Below are 12342 nucleotides of genomic sequence, written 5' to 3'. Positions count from 1 at the left end.
CAAGTACACACAGTGCATCCAAGATATGAGGCCCTTCTGTCTGTGAACAAGTAAGGGATTGAAAATTTGGCCATCACCTTCACCAGCCTGGTGGCTTAACTCTTATTCATATTAAGTCATTAGTATGTTTTGACGGCGGTTCTAGAGTAATCTTTCCTGGGGATACGGTTGGCAATAATGGCATAGTTGTAACAGGGCATGTCTGCAAAGAAAAGGAAACAGAAGTGGCACCTGATGAAGAAGTCATAGCCACAGTAGTCATTGATTGGGTTGTTGAAGAAATGCCCATCATCAGAAAGCTGCAGTTAATTAGACCGGACAGGATGGATCCCATATATTAAAAATAACTTCTATAAAGTTAGAGTCAACATTTTGTTATGGTTGCCTTTCGCCCTCCCACTCATACTCCTTAGGTGTCCTCCCAAAATACAAAAACGACATCCATTATGTCCACTGCCAGCATTTTGTCATAGGTCCCATACCTAAAGAACCACCTCCAAGATGCCAACACCAGCATTTGTACCATGGGTACACCATATGGCAAGATAAATCTAGTCATGGTCCAAAGAAGTACACTATTTGCCGCTAATTCAGTGGTATGGTCCTCAATGGCAGGGAAAGTCTCCTTCATGCCTTGCAGAAATAATATCCTTATGCTGTTTATGCATTTTGGTCCTTCAGATAAATTAGGTATTCCGTTCTGCAGAAAAAAGTTTGGAGTGCAATCTGTTCGACTATAGTTCCTGAAACTCTTGTCTGCTATTTTATTTATTGGGTGTCTACAAAGCCTGATATATTGAGCTTTGATTGTTAAACATATGGTTGAGGACATTTTGAATTTCTTAGTCGCTTAGGAGAAGATAAGAGCAAATAAGAACACAATCTTTAAGGAACTGGTCACGGCCTAATCTTCAGAGACTTTAATACCCCACCAACAGACTCTCTGCGTCTGCCACAAAGGCACAGATTCCCGTTTGTGGTGGGTACTTCTACTGCTTACAGACACTACTATGTTAACACGGACTACAGTGTTTTCCTAACGTCGGGTAGCAATTCAAGTATTGGAATCTATGAAAGATATAATGCGGGAGAGTAGGCCAAAAATTGTTTCCAGAAGTGACAAGATCCAACTTGAACGCAAGCTGAGATTTACAATTATTATAAACACTGAAATACAATTTAAAATGAGTTATGGAGGAGAATATAGATGCAAAGGTGGAATATTAAATATTCAATTGTATTTCTCATAGAAGTCCAACAACTTTTTCATAAAGATCTTCGATTTTTTTATCATTGTGATGCCTTTTAATGTTTGCCAGAAGGAAAATCTTACTTCCCGTGCAACCATGTCTTTACAACTTTTTTTTTTTAATCACATTTCATTGGGTTTTTAAGACAATAAAAAATATGCTTTAAACATGGGTGTGGAATTTAATCAAATATCTGCTTGCCGATGGGGCAGGTTGCCTCATAAATCTACTGGTCCTATAACAAAATCCACTTGTCCTTTTTGCGCCATGTACTGCAGTGATAAATTATGGCAGCAATCTCATTATATAAGAACTCTGATATAGTTTCTCTGATTATGCCAGGGCTCATACCATAGTAGGGTTTGAATACTAGCAATTCCCTTATGTTGCCACGCTTCCACAGATCTACATACTTGGGCTGAAGGTAGTGGTAAGTAATAGTTCCAGGGTTGAAATGCCCTTTTGAGTCTTTGCAAACTACTAACTTGCATGTTTTAAGGGTTTTCACTAACTCTTCTCTAATCTTTTCCCATACTGAGAAAGTCTGGAAATTTACTCCTGACAACAGCAGACGTAAAACTTCCTCCAGGGTTGGGGAAAAAGTGGTTGGAGGGAAAGTGAACTTGCAAACACTCAGATATTCGCATGAGTAAATCTACACATGTACATTTGCTCATGCTAAAATGCAGTTCAAATGTTATCTAGGAGTACTATTCCTTGGCCTACTTCTGTAAATTCTTGTAAATTCATGAAAGCTGTATATCTACACTTCATGCAAGGACATATATCATAGGGGCACATTGGAGACTTTCTTTAATAATTGGGCCCCTATTTAGGTCTGGCGTTAAACATGACCTTTTGTGTTCATTAAAATTCCGTCCCTCTCCGCCTATCGGCTGGCTTCACTGTGAGTGACAGCTTCTACTTTTTCTCAAGGAGCATATCAACACAGAGCATAGTTGTGTTCAGTGCCAGCAACTACTGTGGCAATATGTGCTTTTTGAGAGCAAAACACGTTTTTACTTTTAGCAATGTACAGCGGTGAAGGCCGGCAGCTCCCACACCAATAAGGTTTCGAATAAACCATGCCAAAACAAGTTGCACATTTGTGGCCAGCCTTTTGGTTTTGTCAATTTCAGACCTACTGGCTTTGCCGAGACTTGTTTATTTTTATGTTTCAAACAACCTTATTGAAACTAGTTACACTGATTTTTCCATTATAAATATGTTTGGGAAATATTAGCATACATCAACACACGGTACTAAATGATGCTGCAATGAAATGGTCCCTAAAATTATACTGTAGTTTAGCGAAAAACATTTTTTCCAACTTGCATTTTTTTGTGAACATTTTATTATGAGAGCAAAGAATCGTCAATCTTGCTTTCAAGCATCTGCAAATATTTGCCTCTAATCAGGGAGCATTCTGGGATCGTTATATATAGCCTGATATGGCTAAACTTTGAAGATTTTGTGCACATTTTTATACTGAAACCACTGTCAGTAGTGCTGTATGATATTACAATATTTACTTCGAGTGCTCACCCTAATAATAAAGGCTGTGCATTAATGAACCATAAATACAAGCTTAAATAGCATTAACACATGGACCCAAATATTACCTTAACTGTAGACAATGCCCTTCCCTGGTCCATAATGTGGTATTGTAAGCTGGCAGTCGAATTGTCACTGTAAAAGGAGGACTTCTCCTCCACTGGAGGTCTGAATAGCTAGTTCAACCCTGTAACAGGGAGGTATCAAGCCCACTAGCCTCTTGTAAGTCCATAAAAAAGTTATCATAATGAGGGGGTAAACCATCCCCTTCCGCACTATTATCATTTCTGGGTGGTGGAAAGCTTTGGTCAGAATCAAATTACCAAAAGTTAATGGAGCCTCTGATGGCGCATTCGCTCTAATGAACATTGGATTAGATTCAGGCTGTATGATGACCAGTTGCCCACTACTTATTTTGTTGAGGGACATTGGTTGGGACCATGATGAAGTTGGTTCGGGGTCAGACATAAGAACCAGTGCCACATCGACCTGCAGCACCAGCGGCATTGACAACATCATCGACGAGGGAAGGACCGACGCAAGTCTTGGAGCTGGAGTAGAAGTCTGTCCCAGAGACGTTAACTACTCCAGCTGAGCGCGTTCCTTACACTCATTAGGTGTCAGGAGAAATTTAAGTTTCACTTAAACAAGAATAAACTGATAAAATAATCTAACCAATTATTCCTCAACTACGCCAATAAAGATACGTTTGGCTATGTGAAAACAGATAATTTTTCGATGGTTTGTGTATTGTATCTTTTTTTTTTTTACCAACTGGTAAATAAACATTTTCCTAGAAAGCCTAAACTACTTTTTACCAGATATAACCAGCCACTACAGACTGGTTAAGAAATATTCGGATGGGTTACATTTGTAGTGTAGCCAACTGGAAATCAGCACATATTGTTACAAAATACTATTAACCTGACTCTGACACAAGAACTGACTCGATAGTCGGTCAAGCTACTGTCAAAACTCTGTTTGCTTAAGCCTAGGGGCAGGGATCAGTGGGTTAACCAGATTTAAGATGTAAAATGGCAGCTAAAGATTCCTCACATGAGGTGGGTTCAAAGGGTGAGAGAGAGCACCCTATTACATTGATATTCGCCTCTCCATAAGGTAGGGAGCCAGTGGGCTCCGGCACAGAGCGAGTAAGGCTTAATTGGAGATTCATAATTATATCCTGATAAAAACGTGGCCAACTTGTTACACCATTCAAGAGATCGAGGGACATCTCTGGAACAAGCTACTGGGGACATAAAGCTGTTCACGATCCTAAATAATTCGCAAGACGTATTTGCCTACCTCTACAATCATGCAACCAAAGTATTTTTTTTGCAATTTGGAGCAGGCCATGATATTTCCTTAGTGCTAGCCAATATGCCTCCTTATCGCTCGGATTATATTCCTTGTGCCACTGTCTTTTTGATTTTTTTACACAGTTTCTTGTAATCAGACAGAGCTTCAGTCAACCAGGGAGATGAGGGTATATTTCCCACCTGTTTTTTGATCTTGGGAGGGGCCAACGAATTAAATGATTCACGGATGATGCAGTCCAGCCTACCAATATCAACCTCAATATTACCAGCGAACTTGGGCGTGGACGTGCTAAGCGAAGTCAAAGAGTTAAATTCATATTCACTCTTTTGAAATCAATTAAATAAACACTTTTCTGGGGTTACCACATGCAGCAGGAATCCGGGGTACCTGCACACAGTGGGAAATTATTCTAATGTTTATGACTTCAATGACATTTGCTACAATGGTGAACTAGGCCTACAATTTAGTAAACATTTCATATCTAACTGAATCCACACTTGCAATTCCACATAACCCTTAAGACAAGACACTTGTTCATTGTTAATCTTCAGGAGATGCCGTCTTAAAGACTACACCTCATGGATAGGAAGATTGGCTGCCTTCTGACAGTAAGCCTAAATTAGCTTCAAGGTAATTTGCCGACACATGTATTACACTGTAGACAGTCATATGATTTTACGATAGATTAAGCAGTTACTTTAAGTTCCCACTCGGCTGTGTAGGGCATTTGAAACTACAGATACAACATTAAGCACCAGGGCTTTTTCACATCACTGTAGAAAAGCATGTGGAAAGGCAATGATCAGGGGACAGAAATACAAAAACTACAAAGGCTTTGCATTTCCTTCATAGTATGATTACTCATTGAGAAGTTGAAATATACAGCACTACCAAAAACTAGGGATACTTATGGTATATGATAACATGCAGATCAAGCCGCCCCTGTAATCTTGATGATAGGGTAACAGGCAGGCTTATTATACAGACCATCAAGTTTACCAATGGAAATTTTGAAGGGCAAGAGTATTTAATAGCCAAGATAGGAGAAAGTATATCTGACAATACAAATTCAATAACTCCTCAAATCTGCCCTTTACAGTAAGGTGGCAAGAAGTAAATCCATTACTTGGCCAAGTCCATTTTGAATCTTGTTTGAAATGTGCAAAAACATAGAGGAGATTCGTTATCCAAAAAGTAAAATGCTTTGTGGTTTGACAAAAATGTACTTTTTGGACTCAAAGGAAAAATATTAAAAAACCAAGGACTGAAAAGTTGGTAGAGATCTATGCAAACATGCTCACAGCTGTAAAGGCTGCTAGCGGTATTTTAAATGATGGGAACTTAATTATAGCATTTTTTGTTAATTTTATTATACTTTTTCTTGGTACAATAAAAGGATTTCCCCCCTTGAAACAGGAGCTTATGGTGTACAGATGAGAAGCGAAAAATCCTCACTTGAATGCCCAAAACCTCAGACAACGTACACAACAAAATATGATCGATTTCAAGAAGGTGCATGCTTTCCATTTATGATACAATATATTACATAGATTCTTGTTGCTCTGTCAATATACCCAACAGAGTAAATGGGATCATAACAGATCAGCATGTAAAAGAAAACACATCCAGTGAAGACAGAAGGATTTCTCTCCTCTTTCCTCATGTACTAGATAATGATGCAAAAGCCAAGCAACGTACCTTTTTGATGTGGACAAACTGACGAACATCCATGTCATCATCTTTATTCTTAACATCGGGACGGACCGTCTGGACAACCTGGCAGACTACAGGCACAATGACATCCTTCCAAGACAAAGATAGCGAATCGTTGTATAAGAGTTGCTGCAGTAGGGACATCATATGACTGTGATTCGCTGAACTACAGATTTTACAAAGAAATTAGAAATAAAGGTTATTCAGCTGAGAGCCATTGCTATAGTCCATTCTCAAGCCTACACCAATTACCTATTATTAATATATATTTCACAGAATCCTACTCTTCCTTGCCACAGTCCTTAAATTAGAAGGATGAGTCATGTATGATGTCAACAGTATTAGTCCTTTAAATTTCAAACAGTACTTGTCCCTTTACCTGAAAGCCTTACAGGTACAGATAATGTTACAGATAAAGCATTGAAGAGCGAGACGGTCCAGAACAACAACCACAGGAACAAAGAAAGCAAACAGAAGGGACTATGCATGTTACATAGAGCAGAAGGGCGCATACACCAAGACCACACATAGGAAAGAAATGTAACATGGGAGCCAGTTTTTCCTTTATTGTATACCTCCATTGGTTAAAAAACAACAACAAAAAACATACAAAGGTATCTCCATTTGCATGAGGTACATTCAGTAATACACAGTGTGAACAAAACATAAAATGTATATTTGACAAAGATATTCAGAATTACAGAATTGCCTGCCTGAACCGCTTCATTAGTCATGAGCATCACTGGAAAGCTATATTTACTGCAAACATGTGTCTGCATGTACTCGACAAGTTTGACTCCACTCAATGGAGTGTGAATTATGAATTTAATTTTAACCTTGTAAAATGTAACAAGGGCCATTGGGCAGTGATGGACCAACATCAATGATTGAATAATTCACCAGGAGACAAAGGGTACAGTTGCAACGTGCATCTGGAAAAGATGTGAAGTCATGTGATACAAGGGTATGTGGTTGATTGCTAGTTGGTATGCATTTCTAATGGATCCTTTCTTACAAGCTCAGCAACAGAGGCCAATATGGCTTTCATTTGCTGGGAAAGCATATGGGAAGAGTCTGGAAGTAAGTTAGCAGTGTTTCTCTGCACTGCGATAGGAGAACCTTCTCTGGCCGCTAGCCTATTTTCGCCTTAGTGCTCTACTCTCCATTTCTGCCCATGCTACTACCGATTTAAGCCACATAGAGATCCATGGAGGTGTGCTTACCTAGTCCCGAATCACTGCGCGCTTTGCGCACAGTAAACAAAGTCAATAAAGTGGGCTGTAAGCTTAGCCTTCGGGGTTAGCTTAAACAGCCCTAGCATGCTAATCTCCCAGCTGTGTAGTGTGGTGTTTCCTGTGATTTGACAGAAGTGCAACGTGACCCCCATCCAATTTTGCACAAGGGAGAGGCATGACTATACCATGTGAAGCATACCAGCACTAGCAATTGAAAACGTGGGCAGCAGGAGCTCACATCAGGAAAGTATGTGTCTATTATTGCAGGAATGATGTAGGCTTCATGTAAAAGGAAGAACTGAATTAGCTTGAACCTGGCATTTCTCAACCCTTTAGACGGGTACCCCAACACTATACCTCATTTTTTTTACATCATTGATGAACTTCCTAAAGTCAGACTCATATTTATCCGGCAGCATAGTCAGGGTCCGAGGCGCATCACCTACTAACTGTTGAGGCATCTGATATTGCTCATGACATGAAGGTATTGCTAACCAAGTATGAGGGCAGTTCCTCTGCTTTAGTGCCCCAGAGTACTCAAGCCAGCATGCTGTATATTAATGACTGCCACATAGGAATATCATATTGCTCGTAATCTCCTCAAAAGGGCGTGTTGGTAAAGATCCCCTTGGACGTAGGAAGGCCCATCTTAAGAAGCCCTGAGCAGATCCCACAGACTTCAAGAACTACCGGACCATCTCTCTCCTCCCCTTCGCGGCGAATGTAGTTGAGAAGACCGTCAACGCACAGCTAACAAGGTTCATTGAAGACAACTCCATCCTCGACCCCTCCCAAACCGGATTCCGCAACAACCACATCACCGAGACTGCCCTACTAGCCACCACAGATGACACCTGCACCCTCCTCGACCAAGGCCACACCGCAGCCCTGATCCTACTTGACCTGTCAGCAGCATTCAACACCGTCTCCCACGCACACTTGCCACCTGACTGCACAATGCCAGCATACAAGGAACCACCCTCAACTGCATCCGCTCATTCCTCACCGAGAGAAGCCAAAGAATCAGACTGCCACCCTTCCTCTCCGAACCCACGGAAATCAACTGAGGAGTACCTCAGGGATCATCACTCAGCCCAACCCTCATCAACATATACATAGCCCGCCATCTTCAGACAGCACGGCCTCAGCATAGTATCCTATGCCGACGACACCCAGCTCATCCTCTCCCTCACCAAGGACCCCGCCACCACCAAACTCAACTTCCAGGAAGGAATGCAGGACGTTGCATTCTGGATGAGCAACAGGTGCTTGCAATTCAACTCGGAGAAAATGAATATGCTACTTACCAGTATGCATCTGTTCTTGGCATGTAGGGCTGCTAACATTCATATCTTATGCATAGATCGCCGCCTAGTGTTGGGTCCGGATGATTGCACATTGTTGTCCAGGAAGAGTCTTCGAAGTATCACGAGATAGGTGGCTCCTCCCCTGGACTACAGTGCGCATGGGCATCGACTCCATCCCCAGATTGTTTTTAGCCATTGTGGCAGAGATGGAGTGAAATAGTGTAAAGGATGTCCATGCTAATGATGAATATAGAGAGAGCATCTGCAGCCGCTACGGGCACCGGGGAGGAGGGCGGGCGATATGGATGTTAGCAGCCCTACATGCCAAGAACAGATGCATACTGGTAAGTAGCATATTCAGTTCGAGGCATGTGGGCTGCTAAATTCATATCTTATGCATAGAATACACAGCAGTCCCTCCATTAAGGGCGGTTGCCCGTGCCAGCTGCAGAAGCTTGAAAAAGTGTCTTGAGAACAGCCTGTCCTACAGCTGCTTGCTGTTTTGAATGCACATCTACACAGTAATGTTTGGTAAATGTGTGCGGTGTAGACCATGTGGCTGCTCTACAAATGTCTTCTAAGGGAATGTTCCCCAGGAAAGCCATGGAGGCCCACAATTTGCGTGTGGAGTGCGCCCTTGGGGGTATTGTTAAAGTACGTTTAGCCTTTTGATAACAGATTTGAATGCACTTAACAATCCATCTGGCTATTCCTGCTTTGGAAATGGGGTTGCCTTTGTGCTGTGCTGAGAAGGCAACAAAAAGTTGTTGTGTCTTTCTAAAGTGTTGTGTTCTGTCAATGTAGTACATTAGCGCCCTCCTAACGTCTAATGTATGAAGCATTCTTTCTGCTACTGTTTGTGGGTTTTGGAAGAATGCAGGCAGGTCAATAGTTTGGTTGATATGAAACTGTGACACCACCTTAGGAAGGAATTTGGGGTTAGTGCGGAGCACTACCCTGTTGGAATGTATCTGGATGAATGGCTCTTGGATTGTGAGCGCCTGCAGCTCACCTACACGTCTGAGCGATGTGATAGCAATGAGAAAAGCCACTTTCCATGTGAGAAACTGAATCTCGCAGGAGTGCAGTGGCTCAAAAGGTGGGCCCATCAGCCTAGGGAGGACCACATTGAGGTTCCACACTGGAGCTGGTGGTGTTCTTGGAGGAATGACTCGCTTCAGTCCTTCTAGGAAGGCTTTAATGGCAGGCACCCTGAAAACAGAGAGGTGTTGCCTATTTTGGAGATAAGCCGCTATGGCGGATAAATGTATCCGAATGGAAGCGTACGCTAGATTGCATTTGTAGAGATGTAACAAATAGCAGATGATGTTAGGAATGGATGCATCCAGCGGGTTGATATTGTTGTCTGTACAGTACATGACAAACCGCTTCCATGGGGGGGCGTGGCTAAGCACGCAATGGCGGAGGTCGCACACGGGTAGAGCTCCGTGCTGAGCTCCCCTTCCCTGGGCCGATTCTCCGCCACAATTAACTGCCGCCGACCGAAATTGCAGGCGGACCTTCCAGGCATCATATTCGGCACTCACACCGACTTTGGTTCCGGAGACCCGGAACGGCAAGCACCGGCCTATCCTACGGCCCTCCTGCGGACCTTGGCGCTTCCTGTGCGGTGTGCGCAATCACGCGCGGCCGCGGATCGGGCCCGGCGCCTAGGCCACACCCTGATCGAATGCCCTGACGAACGCGGCCGGCTGGCCAGCCGGAGCCACCCCAAGGGAGACCTCTGGCGCTACTGCACCCTCCACATCCACGACGCTGACCGCCTGTGGGGGGCCCGGCGTGGGAGACGCGCTGCTGCTACCTGAGCGGGGGACGCGACTGCCTGGCCCTTTGACACCGCGACTGAAGTCGGAGCGTCTCCTGGGCCGACGACTAGCCGGCGGAGTGGTGGGGCCGGATGGCGGACCTCCCCCCCCCCCCCTGAACTTCGCCTGGAGATCGGGCCTACCTGGTGAGACCCCCGCTTGACAGTCCTCACTGCTGCAACGGGTGCTCCCGGGGGCACTCGAGTAACGCGGACACTTTGCACGAGGGGCCCGCCTCACGCCCGCTGGCGCTGTGGGCACATCTCGCGCCTCCCGCCCGGCCTGCGGCGACACCTCCCGACCAACAGTGCTGACCGGCCCGCAGGCGCACATGGCGGATTGACCGCTCCTTGCACGGGGGACCTGCGTCGGCCCACTCCGCATCGGACTCTTTTGTGTGCTACGTGCGGGGCCGGCTGCTGCCCGCCCAGAGACACACGACGAGCAAGGCCGTGGGTCGGGCCAGATATCTGGGCCCTCAGCTACGGCCTACAGACAACGACGACCTGCCTCCCTGCCTCCATGCGGGCCCGGAGAGACTACGCACTGCCTCGGCCCTAGATCCATGCTGCAGCCTACGCGGCGCGGAGACCCTGCGTTGCAGAGAGACGAGGTCCTTCTTGGCAGCCCTCACTAGCCGCGTCGACGACGGACGCTGCACCACTGTCCTGCTGGCGGACCTGAGGCGCGCAGCGACGGCGGCGCGGATTGGCGAACGGCGTGGGTCCTGGAGAAAATGTGGACGGTACTATCGATTGCGGCCATTGCATACATCGGCGGCTAGTCGAGGCGTTCCTCATCGGCTGCGCAGACTGTATTGTCCATTAGGTGATCCTGCACATGTCCGGAGGGGTGCGAACCCGCACTGGGACTGGAGGTGCCCCGCCAAAGGGCAAATCTGAAAAATCTAAGGGCAAGATGGCTGCCGATCAAGTGGCCGCGAGGTTGGACAGTGTACTAGCAGCCATGGAACGCATGGAGCAATCCCTCCAGCTGACCAGAACTTCGTTGGAGTCCAAAATAGACGGCGTCGCTATAGATCTCACCCACCTACGAGACGACCACAAGAAACTGGCTGATCGAACTAAGACATTGGAGGGGACAGTCAGGGAACTTGAACGCACAGTCACCCAGACAGATAAGCAGGTACAGGACCTCCTGAATAGGGTCGAATTCCTAGAGGACCGGGCTGAGGATGCGGAAGGGAGGGCGAGACGCAACAACATCAGACTCGTGGGGGTCCCGGAAAAATGGGAAGGGAATCATCCCGCCCAGCACGTGGAGGATTGGCTCAGAAACCTGCTACCTGAAGGCACGCTTTCGCCATACTTTGTGGTGGAAAGGGCACACTGAGTTCCTACAAGACCCCGCGCCACGGGCGCTAACCCACGGCCACTCTTTTTCCGGATATTGAATTACAGAGACAGGGACACGGTGTTGCGGGAAACTAGAAGACTTGGAGAAATCCGCATAGATAATGCTGTAATCATGTTCTTCCCGGATTACACTGTTCAAGTGCAGCGTCAAAGGCATGATTTCTTAGAGGTCAAACGACGTCTCCGCACCGCCGGCCTGAAATATTCTCTTCTCTTTCCAGCGAAACTGAGAGTGGTAGCACGGGACAAAACCTATTTTTTGACACCCCTGAAGAAGTCGGCGAGTGGCTAGACAGCGGCACGGACACGACACCCCGGCAGGCGCATGGAAACGAGGCGCGGCCACGCACACGGGAGCCGCGTCGCCGCCGCAGGAACAGAGGCCAACAGGCCCGCCGCCCAGAGGACGTGTCACGACACACCCCACCAGCAGATCAAATGCTCCAAGAGCAGCGAGATGCCCTCCGGAGAGTCACTCAACTGAGCAACTCGCCCTCATCGGACGCTGTCCTAGAGGAAGGCCCACAAACAATCCCCAGTGATGATGACGCCATTTATGGCCTGCCAGACTCCCAGGTATCCGTGGAACTGCCGGAAGTCACCCTGCAAACGGCAGACATGCTACATTAATGTCATTCAATCATCGAGACCGAACCCTGCCGAACTGCGGGGAATGGAACTGAGGACGCCGCGACGGCTGGGCGCATTGACTGCTGACTGTATCGCTGGACGTTCCACCCTGCCCTGGTGCTGGATGGAGA

The 12342-nt window shown here is 45.9% G+C and overlaps 1 protein-coding gene across 6 annotated transcripts in view; it reads right to left on the bottom strand.

The window, feature by feature from the left end:
• Positions 1-12342, bottom strand: part of PIKFYVE (phosphoinositide kinase, FYVE-type zinc finger containing) — a 2266845-nt gene that overhangs the window by 1613813 nt on the left and 640690 nt on the right. For all 6 annotated transcript variants that reach the window (XM_078680343.1, XM_078680347.1, XM_078680342.1 and 3 more), the window contains one exon: positions 5823-6003. In XM_078680343.1, coding sequence (XP_078536469.1) covers positions 5823-6003 — 181 coding nt within the window. The remainder of the gene's footprint in view (positions 1-5822; positions 6004-12342) is intronic.

This window comes from Lissotriton helveticus, chromosome 3_1, assembly GCF_964261635.1.
Source record: "Lissotriton helveticus chromosome 3_1, aLisHel1.1, whole genome shotgun sequence".
Taxonomy (NCBI): domain Eukaryota; kingdom Metazoa; phylum Chordata; class Amphibia; order Caudata; family Salamandridae; genus Lissotriton; species Lissotriton helveticus.
This window is presented reverse-complemented; position numbering and strand designations above follow the sequence as displayed.